This window comes from Stegodyphus dumicola, chromosome 6 (genome assembly GCF_044657685.1).
Source record: "Stegodyphus dumicola isolate Sdum_Otavi_A_Nest chromosome 6, ASM4465768v1".
Taxonomy (NCBI): Eukaryota; Metazoa; Arthropoda; class Arachnida; order Araneae; family Eresidae; genus Stegodyphus; species Stegodyphus dumicola.
In genome coordinates, this window is record NC_140773.1 from 109366695 (window position 1) to 109389108 (window position 22414).

General features: G+C 34.7%; 1 protein-coding gene across 7 annotated transcripts in view; it reads left to right on the forward strand.

Moving 5' to 3' along the window:
- LOC118194570 (ELAV-like protein 4) overlaps positions 1-20151 on the forward strand; it is a 180566-nt gene extending 160415 nt beyond the window's left edge. For all 7 annotated transcript variants that reach the window (XM_085818791.1, XM_085818796.1, XM_085818795.1 and 4 more), the window contains one exon: positions 10696-20151. In XM_085818791.1, the coding sequence (XP_085674917.1) occupies positions 10696-11020 (325 nt within the window). In that variant the 3' untranslated portion in view covers positions 11021-20151. The remainder of the gene's footprint in view (positions 1-10695) is intronic.
- Positions 20152-22414: the final 2263 nt, after the last annotated feature.

A 22414-nucleotide genomic window follows, 5' to 3' on the forward strand; every position in this document is an offset into this window, starting at 1 on the left:
CTCATGTCCATAAATTAAGGATAATTTGGAGTCACGCGGAAATCGAACTCTAAAATAAATATATCACCTGTAAAATCACTACACACATCTTGAAGAAGCATATGCAAATTTCAGGAAGTAACCAGATGACACCGATGGTACGTCACAATGACGGGAATATAAGATAGTGATATATAAGGAATACAGGCAAAGAAGTAAAATTGTTCGCAGGCGCTTTATAAGCATTTCAGTGCAATAACCGAATAGTTATGACACAAAGGACGCATTTGGATGATTTTTTTACGTGCTAGAATTATTGGCCGTCTGTAATGTGGGCGTACCCAACTGGAAGTATCAGACGAACTTGGAATTGCCCAGAGTGTCATCTCCAGGCTTTGGCAACGATTCCACGATGATGGTAATGTGAGTAGACGTTACGGTGCAGGTCGCCCCAGAGTTACAACGCTGAATGAGGACCGGTATTTGGCAGTTACTGCCAAAAGAAACAGGCGGAGCACAGCCTCAGACCTGTCTCGTCGGCTCTCTTCAGCCACTGGTACGACAATTTCAAATCAGACCGTGTACAGACGCTTAGGGAAGATTGGTCTATATGCTCCTAGACCCGTCAGATGCCTTCCACTTACTGCAACTCACAGTCACCTGCAGTTAGCCTGGAGTAGAGAGCATGCATTGTGGACACCGCAACAGTGGGCTGGTGTGATGTTTTCCGACGAGTCCAGGTTTAGCTTGCAGTCTGATTCTCGCCGGACTTTCACATGGAGAGCTCCAGGTACCCGTTACCACCAAGAAAACATCATTGAACGACACCGTTACGGTGGTGCAGGAGTGCTCGTTTGGGGTGGAATTATTCTGGGTTGCAGAACTGATCTGCATGTTCAAATTGGAACCATGACAAGCCAAATCTATCGGGACGTCATTCTGGAATAACGTGTACGTTTGTTTCGGGGCGCCATGGGCGTACGATTTGTGTTTATGGATGGCAACGCCCGTTCTCACCGTGAAAACATCGCAAGCGAATGCCTTCAATCGGAGGATATCACCCGTATGGACTGGCCAGCATTCTCACCGGACTTGAATTCAGTAGAGCACGTGAGGGATATGCTTGGTCGACGAGTTGCAGCCCGTCAACCTCCTCCTACATGTCTACTGGAACTTCGGAGAGCATTGCTTTTTGAGTGGTGTAATATCCCCCAAGATCAGATCGATAATTTGATACTCAGCATGCCTAGGCGTTATACGGACTGTATTGCATCGTCTGGGAGACAATGTATTAACAATCGTACCAACCATGTAATATTGGTTTTTTGTAAATAGGTTTTTTGTAATTTGCTCCAGGGACAAAAAATCGCTCATTTTTTAATATCAAACATATAGCATCTTTTCTTTGCTCTTTACCTTTTGTTTAATAAATAAGCTTTACAAATAAGTTAAATTTATTTTGCTTCTAACTCTTCCTTTGCCTGATTTGCATTATCCATTTATGGACATGAGTGTATATTCAACAAGTAATTTATTACTTATTAATATTTAATTGCTTGGAAGCAGTATATTGTACACAAAATCATCATGATCTTTTCTTTCAGTTAGCAGTGTTTTGATTCTTAATATTTTCTGTCTGTAAAGACACTTATTCTTAATTATTTCAATTTTTTTACGTTTTCTTCGTCTAATATTTCTTATTTTATTAAATTCACAAGAGTCTTCTCTGCTGCAAAGTTCATATAGCTTCAGTTCACCAGTTCCTTCACTGTTTTGTGCGTTCCTAATGAATCTAAGCATCCATGGTACCGTTCTTCATATTTTCGTGCATGCGGAGAAATAACTCGCTATCCGTGAATTATTATCGCTATCATAATTTAATACTGAAGTTGTACCATCTTGCTTTCGGCTGTTTTTCAACTGGATTACAGCTAGACCACCTATCTTCAGCCAGTGCCAACCAGCCTGGTGCCTCCCATTTGAATTCTATTAATTTGCATGGTGGGGAATGCGCGACATCCGTGAATTTCTTGTGTGGACTCTAGCTTTTGTATTAATATTTAATTATACAGATTATGACAATTTGAAAATTAGTATAATTAACGTGCTGCAATCTATTAACTGAGCAACTTCGTACAATCATACAGAATGAAGATGTCTTGTTTTCCTTAATTACTTTAGATGAAAGCACTGATAAAACTGACTCGGCGCAAGTTTTATATTTTATTCGTGCTGTAAGAACTTATTACACTGGGTACACTAACTGAAAGAACTCGCGGAGTTGACATTTTCGAAAACTTCAGAGAAATATGCGGCCCACCGGTGGCCGAGCGGTAAAGTCGCTGAACTCTGGTAGTTTGGTCCGAGGTTCGAATCCCGCAAATGGGCTGGCTGCATGGGCGTTTTCGTGTTTTTCCCCCATATGTAACGTATATACGAGTCAGTTTCCCTTAGAAAGTCCTCCACGAAGACACCCCTCCCCTTAGGCAGATAGCCCTAGTGTGCTTTGCCATGATTAAATAAACCAAACCAGAGAAATATGAAATCGATTACAATTAAATGTCAGTAACTTAGTCAGTGCCTGCATCGATGGCGCACCTTCCATGAGAGGTAAGAGGATTCTCTGCTTTATTAAAAAGGAAAACTTAAATATCTTTTCACTGCATTTTGCATGAGCAAAATCTTCGCGCAAAAATAACCACTTTGCTATATACTCTAAATAGAAATATTTCGATTGTCAACTATATTCGTGTAAATGCACCAAGCCATTGTAAATTTCTACTGATAATAAATTTAGGCAAGGAAATGTACAGCGTTGATCTACCGTACTACCGAAAGTTTCGCTGGCTATCAACAGGACAGGTTTTGATTCGTTTTAACTTTACGACTACAAATTTTAAACTTTTATCGAGAATGGGGGAACTGTGATCAATGAGACGAAGCATTTTGCTGAAACATTACATTTTTGTTTGATATTCTGACAAAACAATTTAAATATTTGGCTGCAAAGTAAAACGAAGCATATATATATGAAATGTTAGCTTCCTTTTGTAGTAAAATTAATCGCTCATAAAACTATCGTAAAAGTCAAACAACATTCATTAAAGATTAATCGTACTCGTTACTTAATAACTTACACGTAACGTATTCGTAAACGTAAATAACAGACGTTCTTACTGCATCGTATCAATATACATTTCAAGCGTACATCATCTGAATAAAAAAAATAAATAGAACAACATCCAGAAATTAGCTGTTGTCATTTCTCAGTAAATATTGTCTCATAATAAATAACTTACAATTGTGCTTACAGAAATGTGGCAAAAGATCCAAGTGTTTCGAAAAAAATTGACATTTTTCAAAACATTGTTCTCTTGCTCGGGTGTATTTGTAGAACATTTCCCGGAGCTAGAAAAAATATAAAAATAAAACATTCAATGAATATGTAGGTGTTTTGATTTTTTTAATAGAAGAATATACTGAAATACTCGGATTACGACGAGTACACTTCTTATATGAAACTGGCATTTGAACCAAATTTAGTAGATATATCCAAACCTCCTATGAAATTTAAAAATGGAGTTATTCGAGTTGGCAAAAGGTAGTATCCCTTAGAAATCTGGAAAATTGCTGTTGAATGTTCATGCTTACTAGAGCATGCATGACGTTTACTTTTCTGCTTTGGAAGTACTTAGAGCTGCTAGTCAATATTTTCTCTCATGACAAAAATTAAAACTAGTTTAAGAACGCACATTACAGATCCTCATTTAGAGGATCTACTAAGGCTGCGCGTTATGAAGCTTGATCCTAATATTCACTTACTTTTCAGGCAAGTAACAAATGCAAATATCAAACTAAATTAAATTTTCCATCAGATTTTAACATACTCTTGCTATGTTATTTTTATAACTTAATATTAACTTTCTATTTTTTCTTAATAATGTAAATTTCTTGAAAAATACTTTCACTTTATTATTTGAAACGGTATTTAAATATATACAGTTGTTTACTAAAAATTAAAGTTTAATATTATAATAAGTTATTGGCATGTACATGTAATGTAAATACAAAAATATTTTATACTAAAATTTTTTTAATAAATGACTTCATGGTTATTACATTATTTCTATATAATGCAATAAAGTGATAAAACTATAATTTCCAGAAAATCTCATTTATATGTATATCAATTTATGTGATCTCCTTTATCACGGTCTAATCAACCCTATTAGCTGGAAGGGGTGGCGGACCAATCTCTCAGAAATCCATGACCAGATGCTTTCAATGGCTGACAGATATGGAGACAGTGCAGGCCAGGGCAATCAATCAAATACTGTGTATCAAGGAAGGTCAGAACACGGCGTGTAACATGTGATATTGCATTATCTTGTTTGAAGATGGTGTTTGGCAGGCCTCGAAAATACGGCAGAACCACTGGCCATAAGATGTACTGATCTGCATTCAAATTACCGTCGATCCGTGCTAGACATGTGCGTGTCGTGCATCCAATGGCTGCCCAAACCATTATACCAGGTACAGGGTCCCTATGCCGATAGTTAATGCAAGCAGGCGACATGCGGTTCCGACACTTGCTTGTAAGCATTTCGTCTTATTATTCGACATATAACACAATATTCTGAGCAAACTCCGAACTTACAAAGCGCTTTCCGAATGAGAAATCCACTACACAACTTTTCTTTTATGCAGATCTTCAGATGTTGTTTCTCCCTCATGCATCGTCTAAATGGGGTGAAATACTAATCATTTGCGTATCGCAAACTCTTTATTTCATGCGATTTTGACGTTTGTCAGATAATTCCTTCCTGATGGTGCAATTTTAATGGCCAGTAGTGCATTTTCTCAGCTTCAGCGTTACTTATTTGAAACGGAATGTCAGTCGCTCATTGAGAGTTATATTCGCTATGAAACGATATTTGACAGTTTTCAAGAAAATATCCAAATGCTTAGCTAATTAGTAGCTAAACCGATCTAACACTCGTGTTTGAATTTATATCATCGGGCCTTAGGGAGTTTAGACAAAAAAGAACAGTTTGGGTTTATCACTAATCTAAATTTGTGCTCAGCGTCCATTAATGTTCCACCGAGTTTTTAAGTTTGATTAAAGCATAATAAATATTTGCATGCATAATAGACCACAGCTTTGATTTCTTTTACGTCAAGTGAATGAAGCCCTACGGCCATCTAACATTTTCATTTTCTGCTTACTGATTACAAGAGTAAACGTGGGTGAAGTGTAAGCAAAAAACATTTCCTGTCTGACATTAGCTTGTCTTGGCTCTTTATATACATCTGACAGTTAAATATTTTATTTGCTCTTGTTTCTTTAAGTAAGGAAACGTCTTCCGCTTTTAAAATAAGAATTTCATTTTTTCATTACAGCTGCAATCAGTTTCTTGTCAAAATTGCCATCTCGTCTGAAAGGCATCTTCCGAATACTAAGTAGCTTTATTCATCATCTGTACTATAAGTTTTAGGTCTCTTAAATCACGGTAACAGCATTATATTCATTATTATTACAATCATTCAACATATTTAATCTAAATCATAGAATCATGGAAGTTTAAATCAAATTTATGTCTAGAAGAAAATGGTAAACATTTTGCAATGGTAGATCCTGTGACTTTGGGTAACTAGGTGTAGTTAATCTGACAGATGAGCATTAAGGAAACAAGAAATGCGGTTTCAAAACGATGAAAAAATATAAATATTCCCAAGGAAAATACCTAAATAAACTACAGAAACTTGTTAGCAGGGTTGCATCTCGCAGGACAAGTCTGAAAATATATTTAATTACCATCAGGTATTTTGTTTCTATCACAGAAAACTTTTAAAACACATTAGGTACGTATATGGCGTTATATCTAGCTAGCAACTCCTGTCCAAGTATAGAGAAGTATCTCCCAGATACACGCGCCGATGAAATACGTAAAGCTGAAGATCGCTTTAGGCATTGCGTAATGAATGTAAACCTCTTCAACTTCCATCTTAGTGGGCTAATTTTAAAATTATTGAGGTCATAAAACCTACATGGATCGAACCTATATTATTGCTATATGATTTGGTAGAATATATTCGTGCATGGGACTGATTACATATAACGAAGAAGTAACAAGCTGAAAAGTCTTGTTTGAAAACTCTCCCAAAAGTTTGCATTTCATAAAGTCGGGCAGAATCTGATGTAGCAGAGCAATAAAAAGCTGCGAAAACTCTCATGTTTAGATCCTAATAAAAAGAAATTATTCAAAGTACGTTAAGGAAAAAACTTGCTGAAAAAATAGCTAGCTCATTTAACTTCTGTATAAGAGGCATTTTTGGCGCTTTTAACTAGTAGAAATGTTTTGTAATGTCAATAGGAAACCGTGAACGCAGAGTACCTGGCGACAACTAGGAGTACAGCAAAATTTGGTATTTCATGTCGTCGCAGAAATTCATATTAAACGCAGATGAATGGAGGTAGTATATTAATGAAGAGATTTAAAAGCTGTAGTGTTGGATAATTTTTCTGAAGAGAGGCTTAGAATATTCTCAAGCTTTAACCTGACAGCTAATATTTTTAGCTTCGGCAGTTTGAGTTTTATCCAAACTTTATTGAGAAATTTTGACTACCATCGAAAACTAACTTTTCATTTTGGTTCGATACTTTCTCTTTCAGATGTGGAAATGAAATTCACTCTAGTTAATTTCGACAAATTGTAATATTCTTCATGTAATTAACGCAGCTGACTCATTAATCGCAATATATCCTTACGAAACGTTCAAGCGCGGTAAGAGAGCTTCCCCGCAAAGCAGGTTTAGGGTTGCCAGAAATGGCTAGGCAGGACTGCCATATTTGGCGAGAAATCGTCCATTTTTCGACAAAATGAGTGATGTGCATAGACTGATGGAAAACCTTCTGTAACGACTTCTTACTGGTTTAGCCGATAATGTTTTCGAACCCAAGCCAAACGCTATACGTGGAGAGTCGGTCAGTGCAGAGTCAATACAGTAGTCATTGAGTCAGTGAGTACTTAGTCGAGTCTGTTAAGAGTCGGTGAGCGAGTGTCTCGTTTAGTGCCGAGTTGGTCGTCGAGTGCATCCAGAGAGTCTCTTAGTATATCGCGAGTTAGTGCACCGTCGAGTTTTATCTTGGACTGTGTTGAGCTCCGGGAACGACTGAACTGAGTCGGGAGCTGTATTCTATTGCATCGTGGAGTGCTTCGCGAGTTGTAGCGTGGAGAGTCTCGACAGTACGTAGAGTTCCGAGAACGACAGAGCACAGTCGAGAGCTGTATTCTAGCGCTTTTCCGTGAAGCTGTGTCCTTCACCGTTATAGCCTGACAGTCTGAAGGCTGTGTCGCTGATTGTTTCAGCGTGTTTATAGTAGTTCTTCGACGACTGTAAACGGGTTGTTGGAGCTCCTTGAATAATACTGGATAATAAATCGTGTTTCCATTCTTCATAAAGTGCTGTTGTCGTTATTCATTCTAAATCCGCGAACCCTTAAAGTGAGGAGAAAAATGTAAACATATTGATGATTTATTTGGTTGCTAAGTAATTTCTTACTTCTAAGTATATATTAGTAGTAGAGAGTAAGACGAGACTAGAAATTGCTTTTTCTAGTCAATTGATTCCGAAAGTTTTCCTACTGGTTCGGTAAAACATGGGGGGGGGGGCGAAGTATTTTTGTATGTAAATTCATTTCCGTGTCTGTTACGTCACACAAATATATCTGTTAAATTTCATTCAAAGGAAAAAAATTTATAATTTAGGAAAATATAAATCTTCATTAATGTTTAAACAGCCAAAGTTTAGCTAGAAAGAGAGTATGAAAAGGTTGTACGCATCTGGTGCATAAATCATTTTACTGGAAATTCGAGTTGATGGGGGATAAAATTGAAATGTTTAATCATCTTATCGGTATCTTATTTTTTGGCAGAATAATTTCCAAAACTTTTATCTCAACACAACCTAAAATGACATAAATTAAAAGGAGCTTTAAAACCGTTCTTTCATGTTGAAAGCTAGACTTGAACCGCAATTGCTACAGTAAAATATATCAAAGGGTTGAGATCTTGACATTTTTTGTGCTTCTCTGTCGCTTATTGGGCCGAACTGATAATTGCTGTGGGGGCCGCATGCCGACTGTGGTTTGAGCACTCCTGCTATTGCGTGTTGAAATTGAATGTTGTAAGCTTTGACCAAGGTGAAATTCTGGTAACTAAAGCAAATCAGAAAATTGTTCCTTAAATATTCTTATTTTGCTTTAATACTTGATTTATTTTATGTATTATTCGTTCCAATTTTGTGTGCGGTTGTTTTGAAAGAAATATTCTGAAAACAATACAACAGAATCTTAGGTATGCGTTCCAGATGTGCTGTCCAGTATCTAACCATTGTATGTTAATAAGAAAGAGCCTAACAATCGGAGGTTGCACATTTTTGATAAGCAAAATTTGGGGAACTGGTTTAGAAAGACGGCTAAAAGATAAAATTGCTGATTATTTGAGAACGAATGATCCAATACTGGACATTCCAGGTTTTGCAAAAAATATAATATTAGGTTTCGAAAAATAATTCTTGGGCAATGTTGAATATGTTAAGGTTTAGACTGTTTGTGGAACATCCAGCCAGTTACTGGTAACTTCGAAGCTATTTTTAAAAATATATAATCGCATGTTACCACTGTAAGACTATGTTCTACCTTACAAACTAAAAATTGAACTTCGAATTCACAGTCCTACAAAGTTGCTAAATATTGAATTCTGGTGTAAATAATTTTTGAAGTTAAATTTGATTGCGTGGAATTTTCAGTTCTGCTTGGATATCGTAGGAAAAACTGGCTTAGGCGTTATGGTAACTTTTGGCATCAATATTATATAATAATCTAGAGCAATGATCGGCAAACATTTTTAGAAAGGGCCAGGCATTTAGGCTGTAAAACATTTAGGCTCAGTGGGCGAAGTAACAAATATGAAGATATGAATGGGTAATTTTCTCATACAGCAAAAGGAGTTCATTTATTTTATTGTGAAGTGAAACTTTTAACTTAATTATACACATTTTACTAACAGCTACAGAAGAGTTAAGATTAAAGTTTGAGTTAAAATTGTTATTAAATACATCAAAATTTCTAATGCAAACAATGTAATTGTTTTTCTGGGAATGCTGGAGTTCGTAATTAGTGTTTCCTGCCATTAACGTAATAAATGGTCATTAATTGTATATGAATTGCGATTTTGCATACTTCATTTTCGAAAATGCTATTCGCATTGGTAAGTACTACAAATACGGATATCCAACCCTGTGCATTTAATTTTAATTGAGCGTATTTATCTTCCGAAAGAATTTATAAAATTGATTGAGATAATTTTTTATAAACATCCCTTTTTACATAGTGTGTAATTCGGTCACTTCCAGCTGAAGGTCTGATGAAAGCACCTCAATTATACTGTCAAATGCTTTTGAAAATGGATGGAAAATATCTTTGGCACTGACATCAAGATTCAGAAAACGTTGCTGTAACTGTAGTACAAGTTCAGAAAGTGTATCATGTGCGAACTGTTTTTGGGAATGGGGATTTCGCTAATTTGAATTTTTTTATAGCATAGAAGATGGTCAAATTTGTTTAATGTTATTTGCGTTCCAAACAATGAAACGTTTCGGCAATATGCCTTTACGATAGAATACACTTGAGTTCTCTTGTACCCCTGTAATTTTAAATTGAATTCATTGAAATATACCAATACATCTGCGTCAAATGATAATTTCTATAGCCATTCTCTGTTCAATTATAAAAGTTGTGGACCATTTAAAGAAACAAAATCCGACTTCTCTTCGGTTCGAAGAATCTCTGGAAAACTTTCTGAATGCTGAGCGATCGAACAGCTGTTTATTAAACCGATATACAGCTTCGATCGCCAATAAATATTCCCTTTTATCACAGTTATTATATCACTGCATATTAAACATAAAACTTTGTCATTTAATTCTCACTCCATTCTGCTTTAAAAGAAAAAAAAAGCTGTCAAAAAGCGCAGCGCACAGTGCACAAACACTCGGCTGTTTCGAGTGCTTTTAAAAACTGCAAACGAGGGAATACGACAGTAGGGCCACTTGTGGCCATTATTAGCATATTCGCAAAGAACTATTTTGCTGAGTAATGTTAACAGGTCAAAGAAATCAAGTTACTCTATTGCTTATTGCGATCATAACAACGCAAGGGCTTTAAGTCTATCTGACCTGCAATGCACACAACGCATCCAATAAGCATGGGAACGATTTGACGAGGGAAGATGTTTTGTTACATTCAAAGTGGCGGTTAAAATTACTATTTACCTAAATATAGCTGCGCGAAATTAATAGTCGACCGTTTTTTGAAGCATGTGCAAGTAAGATCACTTGAATCGCATTTGCAATTATTCTATATTTCGACTCGGAAATAAGTTTTTGATATTTATGTATAGCATATAATTAGGCGGAATCCTTTTTTACAAGCTGTTGACAAGCGTAAACTTGTTCGTAAGATTTTCGTCCATAATATGTTTTAAGTTCGTGTTCAAACATCCTAAGTATTTTCTAATGTTTGACAATATATAAGTGAAATAAAATCACATTTTCTATGGAATCGTTACTTAATCTATACTAAATGTTTCTTGAAATGTATTCAACTATATCCTCTGTTAACATGCTTCATTGGTATTTTTATCGTATATTCAGTAGGTACTCTCCTCTGGCTGGCGATCTTTTGGCAAATCCTCTTCTTGCTGGGAATGCTATGAATGGCTCTGGATGGTGCATCTTCGTCTACAATTTGGCGCCGGACACTGAAGAGAACCTCCTTTGGCAATTGTTCGGTCCTTTTGGAGCGGTCCAGTCGGTCAAGGTCATTAGAGATCTACAAACCAACAAGTGTAAAGGCTTCGGATTCGTCACAATGACGAATTATGACGAAGCCTTGGTGGCTATACAAAGCCTCAATGGATACACCCTCGGCAACAGAGTGCTTCAAGTTTCGTTCAAGACCAACAAGTGCAAGACATAAGATGAGCAGAGTGTTTCACCAGTTGCAGCGAGTGATCGTTTTTTCCCCTCATTGGTTTCAACCGGAGTTACATTTTCCATTTTGTTTTTGTGTCTAATTTTCGTACGTAAAAGTCAGGGGAGCACATGTACTGAACTGAAGCGTACTGGTATGCGTACGCCTCCTCTGACCAAAGGACTCCGCCTCTGTGGGGAAAAGCATTCCTTAATCGGACTTGTAAACCTTTCGTACGGCATCACCAAAATGCAAAACAATGCGTTGTGACACACTGGGGCAAGCTGGATGAGAGTGGTCTTGTTGGTCGTCTTCTAGTCAGTATAGTGGGTATTTTTGCCCTTGTATCAATGTTAAAATGAAAGTATTAAAACTTTATATGATGCGGATATCATAAGGTGCACGGTATAGATGAATTTAGACTGTATGGTATGAAAATAAACCCGTAAGCGGTTAAATCAAAACTAGGTATGTTCATCTCTGGAGACTTGCTTCTCATATAGCTTGCTCCTTTCTAGAATTCACAAATTCAGAATTTTTGTTAAATCTTCAATGTGATGCTTTGAATTTTGGTGATGCCTCAAAACTAGTCATATGTCTCGATTTATATACTTGTTAACTATTTAGAAATATGAAATGAAAAATTAAGATTTACATTAAGCATAATCTGAAGCAAAATAACAAATGAAAACCAAAGAAATTTTGAAATATTGAAATGTTTGTCAGAAGGGTGCGTGCATTCTTTATAAACTATGGAAAACATTTAAATGTTGATTTGGCAAGTCAAAAAAAAGTATCCTTCTTTGTTAGAGTTGTGTGTTGGCAATGTCTGCATACTTTGAATTTTACCACTATGCCCATCTCCTGTAGTTGTATTGTGCTATTTAGTCATTCTCTACTTAATAATTTTGAACTGAATCTGAAAGTTTGCAGTTCAAAAACTATGTGCGTGTTTGGGCTGTGTGATGCAGATACTCTAGTCAGGTCAGTTAGAAGCCACACATGACTTTTTAGGAACATTGACATGTTATGGCAAAATACACACCATTTTAACTTAATTTTTAGTGTGTTAATGTCCCGTTGATATATACATATATATAACACATACATAGCACTATTTATTACTAGATTTTCCCACTAGTGCTTTGCCAAATCTGTTAGCTTACTAGAATATATTGCATATGTTTGATTCAAGTGGAATTTTTGAAAGTTATTACTATTTTTTCCCTTTGTGTTGCTTTGTATTTGCTTTGTCATGTTTATTGCAAGATTATTTTTGAATTTTATTATTTTGCTTAGCGTAACCTAAGTTCAGTCACGCTTATAAGCACGTAGCTTTGTTTATTTTTAGTCACGACGTAACTTATTTTTTTCACTTTATGTATACTTTATTATTAATTGTGAAAAATAAAACAAATTTGTACTTTTTGTTTTCGGCAATGGCTGTCGGTTTTCATTTACGTACAGCATGTAACCACCAAACTAATGCCTCGAGTTTGCTGACTAGTGATCGCTTGGCGCATTCTTCCAGGTTCAGTAGGTAATGGCAGGGAATTCATTACGAATGAAAGGGCAAACGCGGGCATTGTTTGTTGAATGTGTTTAATTGAGCTGTAGGTTAAATGCATGATCCTTTTTGTACTCCATCATCCCCCCAAAAAGTTGTTTTCGCCTCGCTTACCATCGTGTTGTACATTTTTAAGTGGAAATTCTGAACATTCCTTTTATTAAAAACATGACGGGGGCTCGGGATGAAAAAATCTGATGCCTGCGGTACTAAATTAAAAATGCGTTCCATAGGGCTTTCATCTCAGCTTGGCATTTAGTTCTGTGTTTGCCATTCCTGTCTACATGGTGCTACAATGCTTGTAAAATGTACAATTTTATGCGTGAATCTGATGTTTAAATGTTGCTGTGTCAATAGCACAAAATGGCTTTCACATGCTGCAAGTTCCATTACTGTATTTAGCAGATATGTTTTCTCGTAATGAGAACCAGCTTTAAATCTTATTTGGGCCATCATGCTCAATAAATAATATCAATGGTGCTGACATATGTAAATTATACAAAGAATGAACTAAGTTAATCTAGGAAATGGACATTTCTCGAGCCCCCGTCATCTCTGATATTGCAAGCAAAAAATACAACTATGTCTCTCGCACAAAATAAACGCAAAATTTGAATTACCAGTACATCCGTCTTGCTTCTATACCAAAAACGCTTCAGTCACCTCTTTGTCTAACTGAATCGCGTGAAATAAAATCTTAACTAAATTCTCTCTGAGTCTAAATTTTAAAAGCTGAGTGAGATGAGACTAAATGGTATACACCGTACATGCCACTTTTGAGCCACAACATGATATACACTTCCACTAGAGAAGTCTATTTTTATAAACAAGTCCTAGAACACCTTGTTGGTAGTGCAACTTTTAAACTTAAAAAAAATACGAATTTTATTCCTGAGAATGATGGAATAAAAATGGTAAACAATGGTGAGATTTATCCAGGTTGTCATGATAGGATGCTGATGAATGTCAACCGTTATACGCCTCCAATATGGATCTTCCACGCTGGCCTGCCCTACATATATATATATATATGTATATTTTCCACTAATGTTAGTGGATATATATATTAGCTGATATTAAGCGTGTTTTAATACAAAATAAAATACAAATGAAAAGTGATTTTTTTTTGAAAAAATATGCTATTTCTTGACGGTAAGCTAAAGGATGAAGCTCTTGTGGTCTCAACTTTGTACATATATATAGCGGACGTAGTTGATGGTAGAAATTTTTGATAAAAGGAGCTACATATTACTTTCGACGGTTTTAACAAATTGTGTACGCAAGCACTCCCTGTTGCAACTGCTGAGTGATAGTTAATGGGATTTTGTGCATATTAAAAGGCGGCCTTCATAGGCCGTTGTTTAAAGTGAGCAATTGACAAAGCAATACAATATACTCCATTAGTTTTGAATAAGTCTTTCTTGGGAGTATACATTTTACCGAAGGCAAGACTATTGTGAGGGCCATTTTCAGCCAAACCATTCATAAATTTCGCATAATGGACGTCCGTTGTGGTAATTGGTGTAGATCTAATGTTTCAATTTATGTAATTTTATGCTCGATACTAGTTGCCACTCGGGCAACTGTATCATTGAACACTGCCTAAAGCAGATAATGTTTTTAGTTAATCTTGATAAGAGGCCATGAAATGTAGTATTAATTTGAAATCTATGGAATACCTTAAATGTAAAATTCTTTCACGCAGATGCGATTGTAACCAGTTGAGAGATTTCTACTTTGTAGTCCTCTCATAAACACATTTGTTTATATATATATATATACCTCATTTAAATATTGACAGACAATAACAGGTGACCAATTTTCATGAACTCGGGGATCTTCGTAGTTTCTTCCATAAAAGAACAAATTTGAAAACACTTCCTAAACGCATTACAGCAAGAAATTTAAATGTAAAAAATCTCTTGCTGCAATCTGTATTTTAAAATATTTGCAATTTTTAAACATTTATATAGCAATACGTTTTAAATTACAGTTCTCAATTGGCGAAAAAGTAATACCACTTGGAGGTTCCCGATGTCTTGGACAATTTATGGTCACCTTAAAAAAGAAAATGTAGGTGCTTGCGTATTCATTTGCTGTTAAGGTGCAATACTGTATGCAATTCCAGGAAAATTATTTATTGTGGCGTTATATTGCCTATTAATCTACTGTTATTGGATGACATTTTTATACTTCAAAAGGGAAAAGTTGTTGAAATGTGTCTGTTCGGTGCCCTGGCATCTTTGCAGATTGATAAAAAAATTAAAATCATTAGTTATGGAATTCATAAATTTTCCATCGTAGCTGTAAAGCATTAACTGCCACTGTATTAAAATTAAGGCAACTTGTGTGCTTGTTCAACTTTTTGACCCATTGGAAAGAAAACATTATTTGTTGATATTTGAGAAGTGTATTATGACCAAGCACTTCCAATCTCGAGCTTATATTCTCAGTAGAAAGACTTTTGAAGTTGTTTTAAGAATATCGATATATATCTCACGTTCAGAATATTTTTCCATTTATTTCAACGCGAGACGAACGAACTTTGTTTTCGCACGACGGATATTTCATAAAATCTTTTTTGATAAGGACCTAAAAAAAAATGTTCTCATGAAAACTCTGAAAAATTAAAGCTTTGCACATCTGCAGGACGTTCGGGCACCGGAAATTTTCCTCTTTTCCTTTCCAAAATGCTTCGTGGAATCAGGTAACAAGGCGCCAAATATTTGCCTATCTGCCTGGTTTTGTTGCAGATTTCAAATGAATTATTTCATTACTTTATCAATGAGTATAAACATTTTTAGGGGCTGCTCTGTTATCACTAGAAATACATTACTCCATGATTTACAAACACAACTTGCTTCTGAAGTGGCATTAGAGCATAAATATACCCATTTACTTCTGTGAATATTTCAGAATCTCACTGCTTTATTTGAATTTAATGTTAACATTATGTTCCGCTTTTAAAAGGAACATTAAATTTTGGAGTGTTGGTTATAAATGTTAACAACTTGTACCTCTTCTACGCACGAACTTAGAATTATTAATCTTGAAAATTAAGACGAATACACTCATTCTAATTTTAGGAGTAATTTCTTTGTACTGGATTGCTTGAGCAGTAAGCGTAACTGGCATTAAGTCGATATAAGTATTTTTAGAAACTGATGAGAGTATTCCGGGAATAAATTAAAAATAATCTTCATATAGGTATCGTACTTATCCTTTTAATATACATAAGAGTGGCAGATTGATCACGTTAGCATGTAAGCTAAATTAACAATAAACCCTCCACAAAAAAATCCATTTACGAACATGCTTACTCTACGAATTTTTATACATTTTTTTAAATCTAAATGCTCTGTCACCTCAACTGAAACATTTGGGTCAATAAAGTTAGCAATCTTAAGTTGAGATGAGCTAAAAGCGCTAGATAGAATCCTAATTGTTGGAAAGTTAAGATGGAAGTTCGAAATTAAATTTTTCAGCAGGAGTGGTTTTTTTCCCTTGAGTTTTCATTTAACCTTAAACATGCTGTTCTTCAATAAACTTAAGTTTTGCATTCTGATTTTTCTTTTACTGTTCGATGTTTATAAATCTGCGAAATTGTTGCAGTAATTAACTATATTCTGTCTTAATATTAGAGATGTTTATTCACATATAACTGAAGGAACGTAAGTTAAAAATGATTCGCAGTCCAAGGATCCTGACAGCAGAATTTGCACACCGTTGCCGTGCTGTAACGTGGATATGCTTCAACGCTTATTGGTATTTAAACATTTAGGCAAAGACTTTACACAATAAGTCCTTTCAATGTCAAAAAGTATAACTTTTGCAGTTTGTGCGGATTTGAAGCCCTCATTTACTGGAAACTGAACTCGTAAGCATATCTGCGCAACGTAAGTAAGAACAACATTACCATTTTTCCTGCAATAAATATGAAATTTATATATAACGAGATAATTTTATTTCATTAAGCACCTAATTTAGATCTAAATGTTTTAATCTTATTTAAAAAATATAGGTGTGATGAGACTGCTGAAGAGGTATAAGTTGATTTCTCGTACAACATTCGAATGAAATGTCTCTTGAATAAGCACATATAGTTGGCCGATTTTATTTAGTTTTCTCCTCGCCGAAGTCAAAATGGACTGTCCAGCATCCAGTTTCACCCGCTGGCGATGAGATATATCATTCATGCCTCAAATCTTGCGCATCTAAATGCTATTGGCTCGTGACTAGACTATTTTATAATGATATAGCCTGTGTAAATGCTATATTTTTGCAAGACACGTGCATTTAAAAAAAATCCCTTCAAAAAAAAAAAAAAAAAACCGGTGGCTGTACAACTTGTCGTCATACCACGTTGGGTCAGTCTCAATGCAAGAATTTGTTGAGCACAATTGTTACTATTGACACCCAACCCACACCGTAAGGCTAAGCGAATTGTATCAGTGGTTGTATTTCTATTATTCTGTAGTACTAGGTGAATTATTTGTTTGATTGAAACTGAATTTTTCTCTTGACTATGAATCTCACCTTTGTCTTAGTGCTGTTTGATGTAACTCTTCTATTCTGGATATATTTTCACTTGTATTTGCCGGCCATTCTAGTTAATACTGATAATCGGCTTGATATTTTTCAACATTGTTCTTCACTTTTCTCTCTTTATATATATATCTATATATCCATGCTCTGTTAAAAGTACCTATTTAATACTCATGTATGTGTATTATGACTATGAATACATCATTCCGACAGTGTTATTTATTAAATATGTTGCTGCTGACCTCCAAGTAGGTATTACTAATGCCCTCATACTTTTGTATATTAGGAGAGACCTTATGAATGTAACCATTCATTGTGAGTTTGGGTCGGCAATTAGACATTTAACATTAAGTAGCCTCTTTGAACGTCATTAGGATAGTTTCGTGCTGTTTCTCGTGTTTGCTTTCCTTCGTGTAGATGTTCAGTTGTTGCGGAAAAGTATTTAAGCAAAATGTAGTTATTTAAGTAATAATAGCAATTTTTTGCTCGTGTAAACTGTTTGCTATTTATGAAGAATAAGATTGCTTGATTATACAAACAATGCTATTTATATTCCCGAGATGAACAAAACCTCGGGAAACGTTTGAGAGTAGTAGTTATTGTATATCCTATTGTATTATGTACTTAAAATTTATTGTTCTTTAATTTATTGAAAGAGAAATGAACGGTCAAAACAAGCTCGTCTAGTCATTTTTCTGGTGACTTGGTCCTTCACGTTGTGATGTATCCCTTCGCTAATTCAATTTTATAATCAAAAATTTCAAAATTTAACAACAAAAAAGAATTGATACTCGTTTGTTATTTGGTCTTATTGAACCAAAAAGAATCACGAAGAGGGAGCCAGTATTTTTCGAATCTGCTGATACTTAATAATGCTCAAACCAGTCTAGCAATAGATACAGTACTAAACGATACTAGTTGAGCGAAATTAGATAAAATTTGTTTTGCGTACCTATGTAAGCACTTGCATCTTTACTGGATTGCCTGTGATATGAGTAGCGCATACTAGATTGCATAAGTTCTTAAACGTCAGACAATGGAACAATCAAAATTAACAGTACAAATCAAATTAACTAAGCTGCTTATTCAGTATGAATAAGCTAATAAAGCTTGCTTATCAAACTACTCATATTTAAAAACATTTTCCCATGCGCCAACTTCAGTTGTTGCAAGGTTTATGCAATGTTAATGAAACACGTAATATGTAATAACGTGCCTTGCGACGTTACATAGTGATGTTAATTCATGCTTACTCATCAGATATCATAGCTGGGATTGGATAGGTTTCGAGAGGTAAATTTGTATACATAGTCACGTAATCAAAACTTGGATGGCCATCGTTTGGTATGTGCCTCTTCCATTAAGTAGGAAATCAGCTTCCGATCTTTTGCTACTTTAGCTTTAGCCTAGTATTATTAAAAGCGTACTGCGCTTTATTTACTACATTCCAAATGTAAAGAAACGTTGATTTAACACTGAAGTTATAGGTACGTAAGTAATAGAAACTTATGTTAGCCAAGCTAACACTCCATGCTTATCACATTCCAATGGATACTTTCATGCATTCAGAGGTGCTGCGCGTTTAAACATCATTCATTGCTAAAATTAGATGATGCAAGGGGCATTCAGAAAGCCTTATTGTCATATATAGAGCCAAATTGAACATATGCACACTATTTTCTATGCAGAACTTATGCACTTCAAATTTATACATTATTATGCATATATAAGAATATTTTGAAAGAACACATTGTAATATAAACTGAAATCAAGTACAAATATAATAATTTAAATTTGAGGGAAGGGAGTAACTAAAAATGCAGCTTATAGGTAAAACCAGTCATTGTCCCTGTATGAAATGTACAAATTTTTCCGCTTCTATACTTTTTTAACAAAAAGTGCTGCTCAGAACTTTCATTAGTCTCAGGATCTGAACAGGTGGTAGAGGTGCATATATTAGCGGTTGAAGAAAAATACTGGCAGTCCACGATACCTTCACCTAAATGGTAGAACCATTTCATCTCGTTCCCTGTGCGTCGTCATCTTAGGGACATTTGAACATTTGTGTGGTTGTAGCCTGTTTATTGCATAACCTCGGTTACGTATCTATTACCTCTATGCAATTTAACTGGAATGGCCTCTATTATTTTTGGTCACGATTTGCTGCTTTCCAAGGTTTTCAAAGCAATATTAAAATTTATGCCGTTGCATGGTGGATGAACTATCCTAGAGATAGTGTGAACAAGAGAATAATGCTGAGTTATATTGCAAAATGTGATATTGCATATCAGTATCAGTTTGAAAGCGTGTGCTAATTTTTCTTTTGCTTTGAAGTGCTACGTACTTTTCATGAAAAAGTTTTATTATGGAAACACGTTAAATTATTTCTAGATGAAAGCTAAAACCCTTTTTTTTTTTTTTCAAAACCTAACAAATCTCAACACTTGAGTTAATATCCATTTAAAAATTCGGTTGGCATTTCCAGAATATGCCAGAAGTTTCTTTAATCAAACTTCAATTCAGAAACTAAAGGATAAATCAATATACTCTTTCTCAGAGTGAGATGAAATCGGCGGTACTCAACTGTGGTACTTCATGCACCATGCAATGAGCTATGGGAAAAATTAATTTACATTTCTCAGCTTAAACATAGTCACAATCCCTAAATACAATGAATTTTGGCCAAGGTATGAAATTTAAAGTGTTGCCAGTCTTTCTTTTATACAAATATATTTACATAAGTTGAATTTGCCAGTTTGGCACTGTCTCTGTAAAACATATGTCTATATGTGAGTTAAGAAGAGATTAAAACAGGAAAAAGTTTAAAAAGTAATTTTCAATTCGAAGGGGTTGCATGAATTCTATATATGTATTATAATAAAAATATATATATACATATATATACATACTACTTTTGACTTTGTAAAAATGACCTCGGCGGTCGAGTTGTTTCTTGGCGTAGTTTGATTGTAATGCAATATTTGTACTTTTCCATGTTGAAACTTAATAAATTTCCACCATCCTATGTCTGGAGTCTTTTATTTTGTCTTTACAAAATAAACATATATAATCACACCGTTTTAGCATTTACTGTACTAAAGGTTTTACCATTCGCCAGAACCATAGTCCAGTGAAAATTTTCTGAAGTTGTTGATATCGTGTAAAATTTCGACTAAATTGTAGGATATTCTTCAAGCATGAAACAGATTTTCACTGGTTATCGTAACACGAGAAAATAGAAAAAGGAATATTACATACAGAAACGTTTTTCCATTATAATTTATACTTTACCTCGAGTGCAAAATAAAAATTAAGAGTTTGTTGTAAAAATATTTCCTAAGACGGAACAATCCAACCCTACATCAAATGAATATAAAAGTCGCCCCTTCTGCATTCATACCTTGAAATATCTTGCGTTTAACCGAATTTGGAGTTAACTAGTTTCTTTTGCGACAACTTAAATGGTTGCGTAGGCATGTTGTCTGCTATGAAAAATTCATATTCCTCGGTAGTTCTTAATCTGGAACTTTTATTCCCATGATTCAAACAAATCTGATAAAATTCCTCTGAGCTTTATTAAATTTGTATGAAATATTGACAAAAGTATATAACACTATGAGGTAAGCTGCATGGTAAAAATCATCAGCACGTCTGAATGTAAAAGACCTTAATTCATATAAAATAGCAAATTATGAGGATCAAACTAATACACTGTCACGCATATTGATGGCTAAATTGTATAAAAATGGTTTACAATTTTAAAAACTTTAGGTTGAAAACTAGTTGAACACACTTTTATTATATTCAGATCGAGGAGAAAAAGAAAACTGTGGTAAAAGAAACCATTTACTTTCAGTTTATAAATTACCTTGCATTAACTAAATCTTTCAGCTCTTGGTTAAAACACTTGTTACAACAAATAAATGGTAGTGAATTGAAGAATGTTTTAACGTCATGTACCTCTTGGGAACTTCTGCGTTTCTTCCATCACTAACATTGGAATAATTCTACAACGCAATCATTTTCCTAGTATCCTGCGCGTTGAATTTTCAACAGTGACATCGTAAATCTGTGGAATCTATTGGAAATACTGAAAGAAATGGTAGGTAATTAAATGACGATAGAAACTGCATAAGCAGTGTTTATTAGAAATAAAATCAAAACACTATAACATTATGAACTCCAAAAAGAATCTTTTCTTGTGGTCAAATCTCGCCAGAATTTAAGTTTGGTGGTCTCCAGGCGAAGTAAACACAGATGACCTCATGCGATGTTTTAAAAATTATATCTATTGTTTCCAAAACATATCCCAAACTGTGCTGTTCGCTGAAGAAGAATTAGCTAGCCAAAAATGATGCACATGAATTGAGAAATGATATTGAAAAGCAGTCTTTTAAGGATCAAAATCGAATAATGCGTATTTGAAGGAATTTTATTTAGGGTTATTAGGAAAGCTGACTACATCTTTTATTTAAATAATTATTTTAATTATAGGCATGTACTTCCAATAACTGAAATCCTCTGATTATCCACATATAGAAAATATTAAAACAATATCTGCTGTTGATAGTAGGAATGTTTTGTAATTACTGTACAGCATATGGTTTGCGTATTTTCCGTAAAGCAAATAAGTAATAAGAAAATGTTAATTATGCTTCAAAGAGTTAAATTTAAATTTTGCCTTTTATGGCCAAAATTTGCGAATATATATTAAAAAGCATATCTTATAACTTAAATCACAACTGCAGGTGTCCAACACAAACAATTTTAGGAATTATATAATCGAAATAAAAGATCATATAAAACATCTGCTCTTTATTTTCATCAGATAGTTGAAAAATGTAATTATAACACCTGCTTAATGTACCAGCTGTTAACGCAATTGCGTAGTTATGTTAGTCATCCGATACTTCTTAGAAAACTTGTTGTCTCATTCTCGATGAATCCGTGCCTGTTAAGATCGTAGGTTATCTGGAGCTGTATTGTAAACATAACATTAGTAAATATAAAAAGAAATCTAAGGGGAAGATCTTGATAAAGTGGTACATTTTCACTCCTTCGATGCGGATATTCTTCATTCATTCACACTGATGCCACTAAGTACCGCTGAGGTAGAGCTTAGCTTGATTGTAGACACTAACACTAGTTACATGCAAGTGATTCATAAATTTCATAATTGCTTAAGGGCTGAATATTCGGTTACAGTCAGCGGGTGGTACATACTATTTGCGCTGCTCGAAAACTGACAACAAAACGTACTGTGTAACATATTTCTAGAAAACTATAGA